This window comes from Chelonia mydas, chromosome 3 (assembly GCF_015237465.2).
Source record: "Chelonia mydas isolate rCheMyd1 chromosome 3, rCheMyd1.pri.v2, whole genome shotgun sequence".
NCBI classification, from domain to species: domain Eukaryota; kingdom Metazoa; phylum Chordata; order Testudines; family Cheloniidae; genus Chelonia; species Chelonia mydas.
In genome coordinates this window covers 8,775,189-8,794,029 of record NC_057851.1, presented here as the reverse complement: position 1 = coordinate 8,794,029, position 18,841 = coordinate 8,775,189, and the positions used below count along the sequence as shown (strand labels likewise).

Sequence of the window (18,841 nt, the reverse complement as noted above, 5' to 3'; positions counted from 1 at the left end):
GTGCAGGAGGACTGGGTGGGGGATCCTGGGGGAATAGTGGGTCCGTGGTACAAGAGGGCTGACGTGGGGGGTCCCGGGGCAGCTCGGGGGCCCTTGGCGCGGGAGGCCCGGGCTGGGGGGGTCCCGGGGCAGCTCGGGGGCCCTTGGCGCGGGAGGCCCGGGCTGGGGGGGTCCCGGGCGCTGTGGGTGGAGGCGGGGCTGCTGCAGCCGCTCCCGGGCGGCGTGGGAGCCGCGCTTCGCCGGGCGGGCGCTAGGGGTCCCCCCTCCATCCTGCGCGGGGCCCGGCAAGCGCCTCCCCCGGAAGCAGCGGCGGCGGCGGCGGCCGGGGGGTGGTGGGGGGGGAGCCCGGCGAGGGGGCCGGAGAAGCGGGGCGAGCGCCGAGCGGCGGCGGCGGCGGCGGCAGCAAGATGGCGGCCAAGTCGGACGGCGGCGGGGGCGCGGGGGTCGGCTTCGCCCAGCTGCACAACCTGGACGAGGCGGCGGCGGCGGCGGCCGCGGCGGGGGGCGGCGGCGGCGGCGACGGGGCGGCCGAGGAGGGCGGCAGCAGCTCCCTGCACATCTGCCACTGCTGCAACACCTCGTCGTGCTACTGGGGCTGCCGGAGCGCCTGCCTGCGGAGCCTGCTGGGGCGGGCGGGGGGCCGGGCCGGCGGCGGCGGCGGCGGGGGCACGGACCCGCTGGCCCCGGGCTCCTCCTCCGAGGGGCCGCCGCACTCCCCGGGGGGGCCCGGCGGCGGCGGCGGCGGCGGGGGCGAGCGGCCGTGGCTGGACTGCCTGTGGATCGTGCTGGCGCTGCTGGTGCTGCTGGGGGACGTGGGCACGGACCTGTGGCTGGCGCTGCACCACTACGGGCGGCGGGACTACGTGTGGTGCGGCCTGACCCTGGCCTTCGTGCTGCTGCCCTCCGTGCTGGTGCAGATCCTCAGCTTCCGCTGGTTCGTGCAGGACTACACGGGCGGCGGGCTGGGCGCCGTGCAGGGCCTCAGCAGCCGCGGGCCGCCCATGATGGGCGCCGTCGGGCGCCGGCCCGGGGCCGCCGGCACCCCCACGCCGGGGGCCCAGCGCCTCTGCAGGCTCTCGGTCTGGGTCTGGCAGACCGTCATCCACCTGCTGCAGATGGGACAGGTCTGGAGGTAAGGCGGGGGCGGGCAGGGAGGCGCCCCCACACTGCGGGGAAGGGGGGGGGTCAGCGACCCCACTTACACTGCGGGGAAGGGGCTCGGGAGGGGGGGGTCACCGCTACACACTGAGGGAGGGAGGGGGTCACCGCTACACACTGGGGGGAAGGGCCTGGGGAGGGGGGGAGTCACTGCTGCATACACGGGGGGAAGGGTTTGAGGATAGGGGGTCACGCCCCACTTACATTGGGGGAAGGGCCTGCGGAGAGGGGGAGTCACTGCTACACATGCACAGAAGGGGAGCAGCAGCGGATGGGTTTGGGGAGAGATGGGGTAGGGGTGAATCCCACCCACAGGGAGAGCTCTAAAGTGTAGGTCTCCCTGCAGGGAGGCGGAGGAGATGATGGTGATGATGTGGGGTGGAGGTCATTCCTGCACAGGGAGAATGAACTCTGTTGTGTGGGTCCGCAGGTAAACGGGAGGAAGAATTGTTTCTGAGCCAGAGGGGACTGTTCCATGGCATACAGCTGGGGTTAGGAGGTGAAACTGGTCAATCCCCACCAGGGTTAGCTCAGGGTATGGGGAGAAGTGGTCCCCACCACATGTGGACATAGTTTGAATAGATTAATGTGGCATAAATAGGGATTAGCTCATTTCTACCCCTGGGAGAATTTCTGGGTATGGATCTGAGATTGCGGGGAGAAGTGGGTTCACATCCTTACCTGCATTCAGGGTGAGCTCTAGGATATGGGTCTGCAAGTAAGGGAAAGATCTATCCCCTGCCCCAGGGTTAGTCACACTCAGCAAAGAGGGGGAAGCAGGTCATTTGGAAGAGGGGAAAATGTAGTGAGATGTCCTGGATAAATCTTTGGTAGTAGGAGAGAAACACCCCTTCAGCAGGTGTAGGGGAGTTGGGGAGTGTCCTCGCTGTAAGGGACTAGAGGTCAGAGATGGGGTTTGTTCCTTAGAGAGAAGCCATGGGGGGGGGAGGGACTTCTGTGGGAAGGTAGGAAAGATTATTCAAGGGAAGGATTTGAATAGCAGGGGAAGGGGGGAATAGGGAAAGAAAAATTCCCAGGGTTGGAGTGGAGGGAACTGTTTTGGGGGTGAAATCTCCAGGATGACTTTGGAGGTCAGCATACCCCCAACAAAGATTTGGGAGGGAGCATGAAGGAGTTCCCATCTCTGTGGGGTTAATTTTTACAGGCTCATTCTAGGGATTTTGGGGAAAGAGGTGATCTAAGGATAATTGTACAGAGCTATTTTGCTACGTGTCCTCTAGGGCAACTCTGTGCGTGGAAAGGGGAGACTTCAGAAGTGAGGCTGGAAGGTGAGAGGCATGGATGAGAGGGGATAGGCTGAAATCCCCAAGTTGAGTGTGGAAGTAACAGGCATCCATATCACAGACCATATTTGGGAAGGAAATTTGGAGGAATAGGGGTGGCTGATAGGGCAAACAAATGGGTTAATTTGGCCCCTTTTCAAATATTTTCCAGGAGAAGAGGCTAGATATGTGGGATAAACCAACAATGAGACATTTTATATGATGGGGCACAGGGGAATCAAATGGCTTGTTGCTGATGGGGTTAAGTTTATCCCTGCACTGAAATCTCCAGGATAAATCCTGGAGATAAGACATCAAATGGGTTTTAGAGGATTGTATTTTTGTTGGGGTGGGTGGGGGGTAGGAGTCAGCAAGGGCTGGTGAGATAGAGGGAAAGTATTTTGTGGATGATGATGTATGGGTAACTGAGGGGTTAACTTTGCTGCTAAATTAAATTTCTGAAAAAGTGGCTGAAGTGAAGATGGAGGCAGCACGTTTGAGGGGGGAAGAGGGGGCTTGATGTTTCTTCTTAGCACAAGAATCTTGAGGTAAAATGGAGATAGCACAGCAAAGATTTTTTTTTTTGAGGAGGGGGCAGGGAGGAATTGTGTGGGAAGGTTCTCTGGAATCGCTACCTAGGAAATAAGCTGGTGAAATCATGCAGTGCAACAGAAAACACGTTTCTGTTCTGTCGTCTTTTCAATGTCATTTGCACTTATTTAAGACAAATGCCCTCTCAATGATTGTGGATATTTTTGCAGCCACGTCTAGGGTGCATGGGTGGGGATGTGTTAGAAAGAAGAATCAGTTCAAACCTTTCTGTCTCCTCCTGCCAGCCCTTATCCTCAAATGCTGATCACATCAGCAAAAGCAGCTTGGTGCAGATGCTCCTTTGGCAAGTTGGGGGTCTCTCATCATGCAGCCATGCAAAATAAGCGATTATGTATTAACCACTGTGCAAATCTGCACTGGCAAAAACAAACCCACAGCATGTTTGAGTGAACAGTGGGGGGGGGAAAAAAACAGGATGCTGTTAGAAGCTCTGATCGTGCATGGAAGAGATGGGGGGTGTGTGTGGCTTCTATGAAGAAAAGAGGCTTAAGCTGCCCAGATTTAGCGGTGACTTTTCACTGCAGAGGTGGATTTCAGTGCTGGGAATGTGCAGGTCTGGGGCTGCTGACACAGGGACTGAGAAGGGGCTCTCCAGACCAAGTCACGTTAACTGAAATAAGAGAGCTCGCTATGATCCTGACTATTACCTGTTTCACATTCAGATCTTGCTAAACAGTGCAGTGGAGTGAAGCTGGATCTCAGTGTCTGACTTAAGAAAGCAGAGATAGCTACGATGGAAGGAATTTATGGACTAACCATTGTGACTATTTCGAGGGTGTTTTTACGCTTCTGCCATGGCTGTTGCGACTGTCATGAAAATTAATCTTGAATGCGGTGATGGGACTAATACTGGAAAGCACTATTTTAGCAGTATTTGCCTGCAGCTAAATTGTTTCATGCTGGTAAGAAGTTTATGTTAAGGGATGGAGGGGGACAACTTAAACAATGTATGATCAGAGTGTGATGCACTGGGCTTAGGTGCCTTCATGAGAATGGATATGAACTGTTCAAATACAGTATGTAGTGAGATCAAAAATATATGTTGTGCGGAAACTATCTGTTGCCCTGCAGCTGGAAGCAGAGTCATGAAGGATAGAGGGAGTAGGAGTGAATTGTATAGAGATCCTGTTTTGAATTTCCCAGGGCTCCTTCTTGGTGAATGTCACCTAATTTGTATTTAATATGTGGGGATCAAATATGGTTTGTCATCCTATAAGGACTTCCTTTCCTAAACACTGATGAGACTTGCAGATAAAAGGATTCATAGCTAAAATTCTTACAGCAGGCATACAAGCTTCTATTAGAATGAATACGTTGATATCTTTGGGGCGGGCGTTAGAGCATTAATATCTCCATTATGTCTTGGAACTGTGTTAGGCTGTATCTAGCAGTTCCAGTACAAATGAGTTAAAAGTGAGGCCTTTTTTTGAGTTTTGTCCCTTATTTAGTATTTTTGTACTTGCACAATCACATACTGAATTTGGGCTTTGCCAAGTGTGTTAGAGAGGTTAATGAAAGTGTTGATGGGAGATGGATTAATTTGTATTTCCAGAGTCACTCAGTTTGCTTATTGCTAATGCTTTTATTGTCCCAATCATTGCACGAGCAATATGATTTTAAGCTTGTATCATTACAAATGTACTCATGTACTTATTTTAACAGTCTACAATTTTTACTTTTCATCTTAATTTCTTAGGTAATCTTGAAGACTAGAACATTTCAGCCAAACTGTCAAAGTAAAGGATGCCAGTCGTGCATATTATGCTCTTTTGTGCTTCAGCACTACAAAACTGCAGAAGGGATGTTCATTGAGGAAGAATGTTGCAGTGCTGTGGTGTTACTTGAAATAGACTGGATGCAGGGTTGCCTTTTAAGCTTGCCAGGGTTGTTGCTCCCACTGAAGTCATTCATCTGTGTAAATTAAGGAATAGACATTTTGACTTGAAAGATTTAGCATCTTGGCTAATTAGCTGTATTAAAAGTGCTCAACAATATTACTTTTGTATCTGTACCTCTTTCTAATCACTGTTGCAAGTAGGTTAGTGGGTCATGATTGCATTCCTTAAAATATACAAGGTTTAGTGTGTAAACTGTGAAACTTCATGTAGCACCATACTATTAGGTTAGATCTAGGAATATACCACTAAAATCCACTGGAATAAGTGTAACCTGAGATTGACAGGTCTAAAATGAAAGCTGATCAATTGAAAATCCTATTTTATTGTATCTCACAGAAATTCTCAGGAATGTTACCTTACATGTAATGCATTCAAATAAGTTTTTAAATCAAGAACAGTAAATGTACATGTTATGAAGAAAACCAGACTATAAGAAAACCTTGTAGTCCTCTTTCCCTTGACATTAAAAATTTATACTCTACATGTGTTATGTAATCCTACAATGGAGGTAAAGACTTGACTGTTTTCTTCACTAGTTGATATACCAAATGTAAACTCCCACGTTTTGCAGAAGGTTGTGTGGAATATGGAAAGATAAATATTATTTGCATAGGTTGTCAAACAAATCTATCAAGGAGCTAAGTTTGTGCTTCAACAGTTGGTTTAAATGGAATATTTTCTGTTAATGTGTGCGTGATAAATGAGGATTGTTTTAGTTAATTCTAGAGCAAAATTCTCTAATGTAATAGTGCGACTTAAACACTCGCTATATTCAAGATACATTGGATGAGAAGTGTTTCTAAATTATGTAGCAACTCCTGGACTTTTAGAACATGTCTGGGTTGCTTAAGATGGGAAGGTATCTATCAAACAACCAGGTAGCTGGAAGTACCCATCCATGAATCTTGTCAGACTCTTCTGTCTTGGGTACTCCGATTTCTAGACACTTTCTGCACATTTGCTGTCTCTTCTGGCAGACTTACATATTTTGCTACTTTTCTGGTTAGTTTGTCTGGCAGCTGAGTTCTTCCTCTTTAGGATAAGCTGTGAAACCCTGGCTGTAGCATAGAGTTCTGTCAGGCTCTGAAAATGCCTGACAGTGGGAATAAGCACTGGGGTAAATGACAATGCTGTGACAAGCCAAGCTGCACCCACAACCAAATATTGAGAGGCATTTCTCTCTGCTTCCATTTACCTGAAATTGCAAAGGAGCTCTGTGTGAGATGGCTCTAGAGAAGAGAATTCTGAACACCTACCTCTAATACAGCACAGTATGGAGTCTCTCATAAGGAATCGCTGTCTGCAGACATCATTCACATTGATTAAACAGCACAAAAGGCATTGATGCTAGAATAGAGGGCATCTAGGCTTAAAAAGGGAACTAATCACCTGAGCAAAAGGAGACTCTGCATTGGCTGTTAACTGGTAGTGAGGCTTACTGCCTTGTTCTGGGTTACCCACTAGAGGGGGGTCAAATCACAGATGTTGAAGCCAATCTTGTGATGTTCTAGCCTTTGGAGAGAAGAGTTTTCCCTAACCTTTTCAAAGGATGGACTTCACCTTTGCAGTGTGTTCTGGAAGACCTCCCCTCCCACACAATCATATAACATCTCTTTGGTAGTAATGTAATTTGCATATGTGGAAAAACACTGGGGTGTGTGGTGGGGGCGGGGGGAGGTGAGAGACCTTGTTCAAAAGAAGTGATGGTTGTTGCTGTTGTCTTGAACCTATCATAAAGAAAAGACAGAAATTAAAATGGAAGGATAGAGCATTGTACTGGGCAAGATGGTGGCGTATAGCATGGAGAAATCTGAATCCCTCAAATACCTTATTTCCCCTCTTTTTAAATGCTTGCTTTATTTCCCTTGAATCCTGACTTGATTTTTAGCAGCCACTGTCTTGAGAAGTAGTCTAGGTAGAAACAAAAGCTTTATACTATCTGAAAGCTTTCAGCTGGTGTAAAGTATTTATCTAACTAGCAGCTCATGAGAGAGAGAAGCAAAGATCATGCTAAAATTAAAGGGGAAGGTGAGAGAAAGGAGCTTGTGGAGAATAGTGACTTTTTTTATGACCCACTGTCTAGTGATCTTCCATGAATACAAAACAGTTTTCAAGGCTAGTACTGATATTTTTTCAAGATGAACAAACTTTTTCAAGCATTGGAGCAAGGAATAGAAATGGAGGAGGGTGAAAATCAGATTTCTGGCCTTCCTAGCCTGTTAAAATGGACTGAAGATTTTGGTTCCCTGTGAAGGTGGAATTGATAACTCTAAAATTCCCCTTTATTGCATATTCTTTGATGGATCCACTGAAATGTACAGTCAGTTCAATAGCCATCAGCCAAGGTTGCCAGAAGGCGATTGTGCTAGAAGTCTTGGAAGACAGATGGTTACGCTAAAGTGCTGCTCGTTATTAACAAAGTTTTCTGAGGTGGAGGCGGTTTGGGAAAACTCTAGAACAAATAGTTCCAGAAGCAGTAAAAGAAAAAAGGCTTGTTCCCTTCAAATAAAACGTACACAAAGGGGAACAAGGCATTCATATTCACAAATGAATAGTTTTCAGATAGAGTTTTAGAAGAAAAAAGGTGTTACTGAGGAGGAAGACCTACACAGGAATCCAAAATGGAGCCTCTTAATAAAATTAGTGTGGCTACCACCTGGTCACTGAGCACTACATTTACAACATGCATATACTTGAACTGATCGTTTGTGTGTATACACTGATGCTATGTTCGTTGTTTTAGTAGCCATATGTTTATATGATTGTTGGTATTACATAGTGCCATGGGGCCCTAAATGAGATTGGAACTCCAAGATCTGTACATACATATAGTAAAAGACATATTCTTCTCAAACAATTTACATACATCCTTTCTGCCTTCTCTGTCTAGTATTAGTAGCTTCTTCCTCCTTTTTAACAGAGTGGGGAATGAGGTACAAAAAGATTGAGGGCCAGATTTTGAACCCATTACTCTCACTGAAGTCAGTGTGAGTTAGTGCTCACCAGTGGAAGTAAATATTCAAGTCATACAAAAAGGGTCTGGTAGCTGGGTGTCAAACCTGAGTTCCAGCCTAGTCCCTGAACCATAAAACTTTCCTTCCTCTGTAATTGTGTTCACACACTTTCTATGTTAGTGTTGGTGGTTCAAATCCCAGTCTGCGGATTTAGATACTTTACAAATTCGTCACCTGTCAGCATTTAGGTTGTCATTTCTATTCTCTGAGTATATTTTCCAGACCTGAAGAAGAGCTCTGTGTAAGCTCAAAATCTTGTCTCACCAACAGAAGTTGGTCCAATAAAAAGTATTGCCTTACCCACCTTCTATCGCAATTCAATGCAGTCTGATAACAATCATGTATGATGAGATTCCAGGATGGGCAGGTAGAATGCTGAACTGACTTGTGTGATTGACTTTCACGTGTCATATGCAAATTTGCCTCTTTGACTTTCATTTCCTGTCAGCGTTTTCTCTTGGCCACTATTTGAATATTAGCTTTTGTAGGGTTCTCTTTCCTGGAGGTTGGCTTGATTGTAGAGCTTCTGGGACTGGGTTCGTTGAATACCTAGGATTTTTCTGTGGGGTTAGATGGAGCACTGGTGTGGGTTATGTGTTGCAGCATGGCTTCTCTCTTTCCCTTCTCTCTGTCTAGGTATTTGTATAGTTCTCAGTGCGGTAGTACTGTATCTGAATGCTTCACAATCATTAATGGATTTTACACTCCCACCGCCTCTGTGCGTAGGGTGGTATCCCCTGTTACTGCTGGGGAATTGAGACACTGGGTAGATTTAAGTCTGTTGCCCAAATATGTGGCTGTCAGGAATTAAAGCTACATCTCCTGAATCGCAGTCTAGTGCCCCATCCACTAAAAATATCCTTCCTGCCACTCTACAAGTGCCTTCTCTCAGACCATTTCTACACTGGTGAAATTTACCATAAAAATTCCTACCAGTTCATCAGAACCAGTATTAAAACCATGAGGAGCTGCAGGGTAGACAAGGACCCTGAAATTAGCTTTACCGCCCTTTTAGGTAAACCTGCCGAAGAGCAAGTCTAATTAAAATGCTGGTGGAAACAGGGCTGCATGCTGCCATCTTGTCTAGGCAGCAGTTCCTACCAGTGCAGCTGACCAGGTTCAGGAGCCAGTGGGAATTTGTCAGTTTTTTCCCCATAGTGCAATAGTGGGGTCAACTTTAGAAGAGTCGGCCTCTTTCCCCTTCCGCCTGAATGATGAAAGGTGCAGTTTATAGCTATCTAAAGCCAAATAATTTAGTGGTCTTCTCTGGAGTTAAAGGGGAGGGAGTTCTTGGGCTAGCTAGAGGTGGGAAGTTGAAATTTCCTGCCAAGTGTGGTACAGAAAAAGACCGAGGCTGAGCTATTTTATACCTTTTAAAACCACGGGTAAGGTGCTCAGAGACCGTGGGAAGGAGTGTGATGTATAATTCTAGGTGAGTTTCAGAGTAACAGCCGTGTTAGTCTGTATCCGCAAAAAGAAAAGGAGTACTTGTGGCGCCTTAGAAGCTCTTGAGGACAGGGAGTCTGTATGTATGGCGGTTGGCATTGGGAGTCCCCCGTCCTAAGTGATACACATTAGTTAATTCTGTGCATCTCAAAAGGTTTGGGAATGACAAATGCCCTAAATCAGCAGTTCTCAATCAGGGGTCTTGGGCCCCCGGGGGAGGGGGGGGGGCTGCCAAGCAGGGCCAGCATTAGACTCGCTGGGGCCCAGGGTAGAAAGCCGAAGCCCCACTGCATGGGGCCGAAGCCCAGGGCCCTGAGCCCCGCCTCCCTGGGACTGAAGCCGAAGCCTGAGCAAAGTAGCTTCGGTGGAGTCCCTGTGGCATGGGCCCCAGGTAATTGTCCTGGTTGCTACCCCTTGACGCTGGCCCTGGTTTTTATATGCAGAAAACCAGTTACTGTGGCACAGGTGGGCCATGGAGTTTTTATAGCCCGGGGGGGGGGTGCAGAAAGAGAGAAGGTTGAGAACCCCTGTCCTAAATGAATTTATAGAATTGCATTGTATGGGAAAACTTGTACCCCGTGGCTCTCTCCGGTTCTTCCATGCTGGTAGGAAGTGGAGGAATATTTTAACTGTTTTCCAGCTGGTTCCCCACTACATCTATGAAGGAACTTGTGGAAGTGCTGGAAATGCATTTTGCCTGACATACCACACTCATACGGCAGCAGTAAAACATGTCAGGAACGGTCTGAGATTGGGATTGGAATTTATCCCAGTTATGTCAGAGCCAGGAAAAAGAGCAACAGAGGCTGATTCTGTTGAAGTAAAACGTGTTGTAAGCAGAAGGCATTTAAAAAATATGAACAATCTGGCGCAAAATGAGGAGTGGGAGGTGTTCCAAAAATAAGGAGAAAGTAGATTAAAAACATGACTAAAAAAAACCCCCTGAATCTTGAATGCCAGGGAATATTTCGCTTAGTTTTGCCAATATTTACAACAGAATTGTAAGCGTCCACTAAAAATACTAAGAGTCTGAGATATGGAAACAAGAGATTAAGGCAACTGGCAGGATGGGGGTATCATATTTCCAGGGAGGAACTTCGTTGTACTCAGAGAACAATGGCTCATGGCATCATTAAAGGAAGGAAATGTGGACTGTTGGTTAGAGCACAGGGCTGGGAATCAGGAATTCTGTGCTCTTTCCCAGTTCTACCACTGACTTGCTGTGTGACCTTGGGCAAGCAAATCATTTTCTGATTTGTGCTCTATAATTTGAATAAAATGAGACATTTTTATATTCCTTTGCAAGAGGATTTTAGCTGGTGTTTGTGGAGCAGAAATTGGACCTGATCTTCGTTTTTCCTTACTAGCCTAAATAAATAATTCCAGAGATCAAAGGTCAGACTTTTAAATTTAGGCATGCCCAATTATGACCGTGTATTTGCATGTACCTAATTTATTCACTCATACCTGATTTGCATGCACAAGTAAAGTGCACATATAGATGTGTGCCTAAATTTGAATTTGGCCCATCCTCTGCATACCTCACCCCGTGGAGAAAAAAAATTGTTTTATAACCAGCCTTATTTTAAGGAGCATTTATGAAATTAGCAGGGGATAGGAGAGAAAAGAGAGACCCTCACTCAAACCAAAAGTTAATGAACTTCCTGGATTTGTATAAAAGCATTAAGCAGCACGAAGCTCTGTATCCTAGCTCTGCAGTAATTTGACGCCCTTTATGGTTTGAATGGAGGGATAAAATGGAACCTGCAATTACACTAATTCTTTCTAATTGAATATTTTGATTTTATTCTTTCCCTTTTAAACCACACCTGTGTAACTAACATTCATAAAGCTGCAGGAATATTTGTTTCCTCTTTTTGGTGGGCAGTGTAAAATATACTTTTCATTGGACATGCAGTTCATTTCCTTATTGCCGGAAGTGCTTCCCTAGTACAACTGCTCTGGAAAGTGGTGGACAATGAACATTTCTCTGCTCATTTTAACTGCTTCCTTTATCACTGGGCTGCATTAGTTACCATCTGGTGCAGAGGGGAATGCTGTGCTGCAGATTGAATGCTTTGAGTCCCTGCGTGTCACCTGACATGATGTTGTCAGGTATCTTTTTAATTAATTTATTGTCCATGCAGGGCTTGTCATAAAGAGCTGCAGCTATATATTTATCCCCACACCATGATCAGTGCAGGCAGAGAAGATCACTGACTTCTGCCACGTAAACTTAGTGTGGGGATGGGGATAACAAAAGAACATTCTAAATCTTGCCTGAACAGAGCTTGGTAAAGGTGAGGAGTTATAGAGTAGGAACTACTTTCTCCCAAGGTCTGTTGTAAATTCATTTAATTCACATCTTTAACTTTTTGGAAGCAAAAGTTTTGCTATAATTGTCAGTTGGACAGGCACCCGTGAAAAAGTTTAAGGGCTAGATCCTCAGCTGATGTAAATTGACATAGGTCAGTTAAAGTCAATAGAGGTATGCCAGTTTACACCCACTAAGGATTTGGTCCAGAATGTTTCTGTTGATAGGTAGTTTATTATTAGAATGGTGAAAGGAGAAGGGTAGGGAGTGGGATGAGAGGGTCAGTTTAATTTCTAATTGTATTATTGGATATTTATTACTGGGTTTTGGAAATAACCATTTTCAGTAACATAAAATGACAGCTTTTAAAATGTAAGTTCCTATTTTCAGCTCAAGCATCAAATAGAAAAATTCAGACAAATTAACATCATAATTTCATTGTATATTCTCTGTATTGAATCTCTGATTTAAAGAGAATTTTGCTGATACTTATTTCATACACACACTGGTGTTTGGATGCTGTCAGTTTTACACTTGTGCGGTAACTGTCTTCCAGTCCAGCGGTTCTCAGCCTGTGGTCTGTAGACCCATGGGTGTCTGCAGACTGCGTTTAAGATTTCTAATGGGCTCCGCACCTCCACTTGAAATTTTTTAGGGGTCCACAAATGCAAAAAGGTTGAGAACCATTGGACTTTTGAGTCAATAAACTGCTTATCTCATACAGTTGTCTTTTCATCTAGTGTTGGTGGTATGTGACTGCTGATTGAAGGCACAACACTGTAATTCATTTATTAATAATTATAAATGGAAATAATTTGGAGCAGTACAAAGCACTGGCAACAGAAATTGATCCGTCCTTCTCCCAGGGGAACCTTACAACTACAAGTCACATTCTAAGCAAGGAAAGATGTGAACTTGCTTCACTTGCAGTGTAAAGTCACTAGCATGTTGTCATGCTAGTGGACTAACTTCAGTCACCAGCAAGCAATTGTTCTAATATTTCTTTTCCTGGTGTTTCCTGTGTTGAGGGGAACAATTCTTCCTTCCTTCATTTTTTAGAAAACAACCAAGAGTGAGTTTGAGAGGAAAGAAGTATTTGTTAGGGGCTTATTCCTTCACCCACGTACTTCCCTGGTCCTTCTCGCATGAACAGAGAGCAACAATACCCGAAGTCCAAAGGTGCAAACAATTCGATGTTTATTGGGGTGAACTTCCAGCAAGCATGATTCCAGTTTCCTTCCTTAGTGTCCCCCTTCCCAGCTCTGACACCACAGAGCCTTACCTGTGTCCCTGTTCCCATTTCCCCCCTTAGCAAAGCATGATTCCAGTTTCCCCACCCCCATTCCCTGTTCCCATCCCCCCCCCCTTACTTCCTGATTGACTGCAGACTATATAGTAAAAATCGAGTTCTGCTTAGCTATACCGTAACCAATCATTTTCCTGAAATTTAACTAACCAGTCCTAACATATTGTAACATGATTATTTAACCAATTGTATCCCACCACCTTAATTAGTTTGCACCCAGCAAAATTAATTATACAGCAGACAGAAACAATCACGGAACCAGACAGAGATTATACAGACAAACAATAGGGAAATGGGGACTACAGTGATAGAACAACACAGAAATGAGGATTTCACATCCCAGCTATTGATAAGTGAGTTCTTGCCAGACAGGATGCTATCAAACTAAGTTTCCTGTTACATCTTCTAGGCACTTCCCTTTCTCTGGAGGCGATAGGCATTATCAGGACAGGACTGTATTCCTAACAGCCCAATAGCACCTTCTTTCAATGTGACTAGTTTGGAATGTAAAGATGTGACCGGTCGCTTCCCAGCTTATGGCTGCCTGTGCTGCTTAGCCAAAGGCCTTAGCCTAAGAATAGGGCCTCAGACTGTCACAGTAAGAGAAAAGAAAAGGAGTACTTGTGGCACCTTAGAGACTAACCAATTTATTTGAGCATAAGCTTTTGTGAGCTACAGCTCACTTCATCGGATGCATACGATGAAGTGAGCTGTAGCTCACGAAAGCTTATGCTCAAATAAATTGGTTAGTCTCTAAGGTGCCACAAGTACTCCTTTTCTTTTTGCGAATACAGACTAACACGGCTGTTACTCTGAAACAGTAAGAGAAGGCTCTTACACCGGCAGACAGTGATTTTGATTCTTTCTTTTATACCTCTATAACTAGCCAAGTGATAAGAATACACCTAAATTCTTAGAGTATAGGCCTTTACAGACAGGCCTGAATATCTGTATCCTAACAGCATTAATATACTTACTGCTTTGGAAGAGTGTTTACTGATCATGTGCATTAGCTCAGTAGATGTTAGGATCAGTTTTTTGTTTTGGCTTTGATTCTGTATCTCATCTGCAAATGCCTTTTATTGAAAAAGGACACAATAGATTACTTATACCATTGTTTTCTGGGAAGGACTTGTTTTTTTTCTTGGCAACTCAATCTTATTTCAGTCTGTTCTTGACACTCAAGTAGGCTAATAATGTGAATGCATATTTTTGATGCCAAGAGAAGGATTTCGGCCTCTTAGCCCAGAAAAATCAAATGTATTCTTCTCACAAATGAAACTGAAATCTTTGACTCACAGTCTAGTCTTGTCACTCTCCTTCCATTCAAGACACTCCCTTAATAAACCATCCCTTGAGGAATTTCATGCTGAGGTTACCACCTATTAAGACATGCCAGAGAAAAGTCCTAGTGCCAGATACTCAGCTGGTGTAACTCTCTTTTGTTTACATCAGCTGAGGATCTGACCCCAAGATAGCTGCAGCACACTTTCAAACTCTGGTGAGGAAGAGATTTCCATCTCAGTTTTGGTTTAATTTTCCATAGTTTTAAGAACAGTGTATGTGTGTTGTCTGTTGACATATGCTTGCAAATGTGGTTTATTGCGATCTGTCATCTTTGCTCAGCGCTGACCAAATCGATGTGTAGCCTTGCATTCCCCTCCTTAGCTTATTCTTAAAAAAAACCCCAACAAACTTTGGATCAGAATTTATTTCTTATGGCTAGTGTGTGTCAAAATTGCACTAGTATTGACCACTAGTCCCTTTGTTGGCTGAACTATGTAAACTTTGTGTGTATGGGGGGTTAAGGTCAGTGTGTGTGTGTTCAAGAAAAATACACCTTTCTGTGTATCCTCCCCTCACCCATAAAACCCTCCTCTCAGCACAGTCGTGCCTCAGCTTCTGCACAGTGGGCTACTTTTCCGGTCATGCTGGTGGAAAATTGCTGCTGTTCACCTCGGTGTCATAACACTAGATTTTTTTTCCTCCTCTACAGAAACCAACTGAGGAGGACTGAAGGAAGGGAAAGGATAGCAGTGGAAAGAGGATGGAACATGGGCGCAGAGGGTTTGGTGGAGAGAGAAACTGACAAGTGCTGTTAGGAAATAAACTTGATTCATAACTTTACTGTTTTGACATAAAATTCCAGATGGCAACATTTTTTTTTTTTAACCTCAGCTATCTGTGAATTTTATTTTTTTAGCTACATGTTAATTAGAGATGGACTTGAGCCACAAAGTTTAGATCCAGATTTGAACCTCCCTGAAGTTTGAGGGGGAATTGGATCCGGTTTTCTGGCTAGGTCCGTCTTCATTTGAAATTCAGGTACATTATCAAGGTAAAAGTGAATCCCCAAGCACATCCACCCCGTTGATCACACGTAGAAGGCGGTAGAGCACTTGCTGGTGCTCTGATGCTGTGACAATGAGTGATTATACTGCACGTAATAAATCACCGGTGTGTTATGCTTCCAGCAGGATTCCACAATTGCCAAAAGATGATCCTCTTGATTTGTAGGTACCGCTCAATATGAGCTCTGTTCCCAGCCTCATTAGATTAGGTCTTTGAACCCATAGTCTTTTTACTTTCAAATCACGCTGTTTAGGTCTTGAATAATAAAACATTAAAGTAAAAACTATACTATGGAAACCAAAAATAAAAAAAATTCAGGATGCTCGGTGGGACTTCAGGGACATTAGGTAAATTTGTTCTGTATTTAATTTCTTATTTGATCACAGTGTCAGTATGAGACCACTTCATTTTACTACTTTTTAACAGTATAAAAGAATAAGTTAGTGTTTGAAATATTAAGAAAACAACTGATACCTGATAGTAGCTGATATGATCCTTCTTTAACAGTTATTGATTCCATCCAAAGGGCTCCAGGTAATAAGATCACATCATATATTTTGTATGTCTGGAGTTTAAAACTGTCAGCTATTTCAGATTAAAAGTAATCATAGGTTTGCAATTTAATTATCAGCTAACAGGCCAATGGGAACTGTGGGGGCGGCACATGGGGTGGAGGCAGCATGCAGAGCGGAGCCCCCTGGCTGCCCCTGCATGTAGGAGCCGGAGACGGGCCATGCCACCGCTTCTGGGAGCGGCATGGAGCGGCCCCCCGACCCTGCTCCGTGGCTAGGGCAGCAGAGTGGGACAAGCCCCAGACCCCGCTCCCCAGTGGGAGCTCGAGGGGCGGCTTAAAACAGCTGGTGGGCTGGATCTGGCCCCCGGGCCTTAGTTTGCCCATCCCTGGCCTAAGAGGTTCTAGATTTCATTTGTGAACCATTTGTCAAACTGATCTGTCTTATCAATTTCAGTTAACTTCTGCTTGGGAAAGTTACAGGCTGCAGCAGAGACACTGGAGCTGTCTGCAGATTCAGGGAGTCAACACTTCAGCTGGTTCACATTCAGTAAGCTTTCTTTGCAATCCTGAGAAATGTATGTAAATGATAGTTTAAGTTCTGCAGGATCTGCTGTTTTAGGTTTCCTCTTGTTAGCTAAAATTTGCAATGGAATGTGGATGCAAGTCCAAGTAAAACTGGGGGTGGGTGTGTGTGTGTGTGTACTGGAAAGCAGGGTTTTTTTCTTGCTGGGATATTTTATTTTGGGACTTAACAATTGAAGAGAGACACACTGAAAATTCACTAGCCAGTTGTGCTTTTGCTGAGTCTTAAATAAAAATGACACATCTTAACAGGAAATTGAACAGACTAACTAACTAACCCCATTAGGAGCAAGACAGTGATTAGTGATGATCATTCTTATTCAGATCACAGTGTTAAGTTCCTGCATACTGTGTTACTGAGTTGTTGTTTATTAGGGGGTTACATTTCTTCTATAGAGATATTAGAATTAAAATGCACATGTCTGAGTTAGATGTTTTTTGCCTGGAACTGACCCTCGTGATCAACAAAAAGATTTTTTGTCTTGGTAATACTCTCCTTTGGGGATTGTATTAATTGGACGTCTGAATTAATTGAAGACTAAACTTCATTAGTCTGCCATTGTCATTGCATTTATATTCTTTCTGTCCTAAGTCCTTAGTGAAAACATCTGTTAGTCACTCAAAATAGAACTCTGCATTCTGAGGAGCATTTCTGTTGTCGTAAAACTGTGGATTATATCAATTAGATTTAAACAGCAGTCACCTTTAAAGAAATTTATTTTCCTCCCAGTCACTTTCATTTTAAAGATGCAACATTTCAATAAGATTCTAAATTTGTATCAGTGGTAACTATACGTCTGTATTCTTGTTTGCACAGCAGCTACTGTGCTGCAGCATCCTGCAAGAATCCAAAGATTCTCTTCTTTTAGCATCACCAATTTTTTGTTTTGTTCTCTTTCATCATTACCTTCTGTGGAAGTCTCTGCGTATTCTTGTCTTGGGATGGGAGGTATTTTTAGCTTTCTTCAGAAGTGCTCTTGGGATAGGTCAAAGTGTTTTTTTGTTTGCACTTTCATCAGTCCCCAAACCTGGAGTTTTCAAATGTCCAGTGCAGTGTATTGCCATATTTATTATTTTCTTTCAGATTGAATTTCTCCTATTTTTGGCTGCTTGTGCTTGTAGTGTTCATAGGACGAAATAGTGAAAAACAGGCAAATGGTAAAGTTGCCCCATTATTTTGCTTAGGACAGAACTTTCACTTGTACCAAATAATAATAGATTCAGTGTTGGTTTTGTCTGAGAAATTTGCAGATTCAACTTCCTTGTCGTCCCAGCCTGGTCTGTCCCATTCTCTGGATGGACATTAGTCAGTTGTGGTTCATAACTTTGCTAGACCCTAGAAATCAGGGTCTTTAATAAAGATACTGGATTTATGGCTTGTTACCCCAAATTGTAACCTACTAGCCCCCCTTTTTGTCCTTTGACTACAGAGGTGTTAAAGGGGCATTTCACCTTGAGTGGTCCTGTGCTAACTGCTTATGTTAAATTATCTGTTCAATCTTGTATTTAGCTCTGACGCTCTTAGGCCATGTCTGCACTACAAAATCATGTCAACCTAACTTACGTCTGCTTACAGCCACCGCAGTTACGAAATTGCTCGTGTGCGTGCACATGTGGTCCCTTGTGTTAGTGGAGCGCGTCCTCATCAGGAGTTCTTGTATCGATTGATTTATCAGTGTGGGGCATTGTGGGATGGCTTCTGAAGGCCAGTAACAATCGACATAAGCAACACAGTGTCTGAACTGACACTGCGTCAACCTAATTACATCGACTGTGACTCTATGCCACTTGGGGAGGTGGTGTTTCTAAATCGGAATAGAGAGGCACTTTCGTTGGCAGAAGACAAATGTAAGTGAAAATGCCTCCACAGCTAAGTTGGGGGGAGGGATAGTTCAGTGGTTTGAGCATTGGCCTGCTAAGCCCAGGGTTGTGAGTTCAATCCTTGAGGGGGCCATTTAGGGATCTGGGGCAAAAACTGGGGATTGGTCCTGCTTTGAGCAGGGGGTTGGACTAGATGACCTCCTGAGGTCCCTCCCAACCCTGATATTCTATGATTCTAAGTTGACGCAAGGCAGCTTACATTGACCTAATCTTGTGGTGTAGACCAGTGGTTTTCAACCAGGTATCCGGGGCCCACTGTGGGGCTGTGAGCAGGCTTCAGGGGGTCCACCAAGCAGGGCCGGCATTACACTTGCTGGGGCAGAGAGCAGAAAGCCGAAGCCCCACCTCATGGGGCTGAAGCCCAGGGCTCCACACCCTGCCACCCGGGGCTGAAGCTGAAGCCTGAGCAACTTAGCTTCACAGGCCCCCTGTGGCTTGGAGCCCTGAGCAGTTGCCCTGCTTGCTACCCCTTAATGCCGGC

General features: G+C 44.8%; 1 protein-coding gene across 5 annotated transcripts in view; it reads left to right on the top strand.

Annotated features, from left to right (window-relative positions):
• The first annotated feature begins 350 nt into the window (after window positions 1-350).
• The window catches only part of LOC114021560 (XK-related protein 6), a 92,281-nt gene continuing 73,790 nt past the window's right edge, over window positions 351-18,841 (top strand). Inside the window, exons 1-5 of one of the 5 annotated variants that reach the window (XM_043542097.1) lie at window positions 351-1,132; window positions 1,505-1,588; window positions 2,400-2,447; window positions 3,716-3,955; window positions 4,750-5,432. In XM_043542097.1, the coding sequence (XP_043398032.1) occupies window positions 408-1,132; window positions 1,505-1,588; window positions 2,400-2,447; window positions 3,716-3,725 (867 nt within the window). In that variant the 5' untranslated portion in view covers window positions 351-407 and the 3' untranslated portion in view covers window positions 3,726-3,955; window positions 4,750-5,432. Of the gene's footprint in view, window positions 1,133-1,504; window positions 1,589-2,399; window positions 2,448-3,715; window positions 3,956-4,749; window positions 5,433-18,841 lie in introns of those variants that run through there. The other 4 variants (XM_037893855.2, XM_043542098.1, XM_037893858.2 and 1 more) reach the window with 4 other exon arrangements.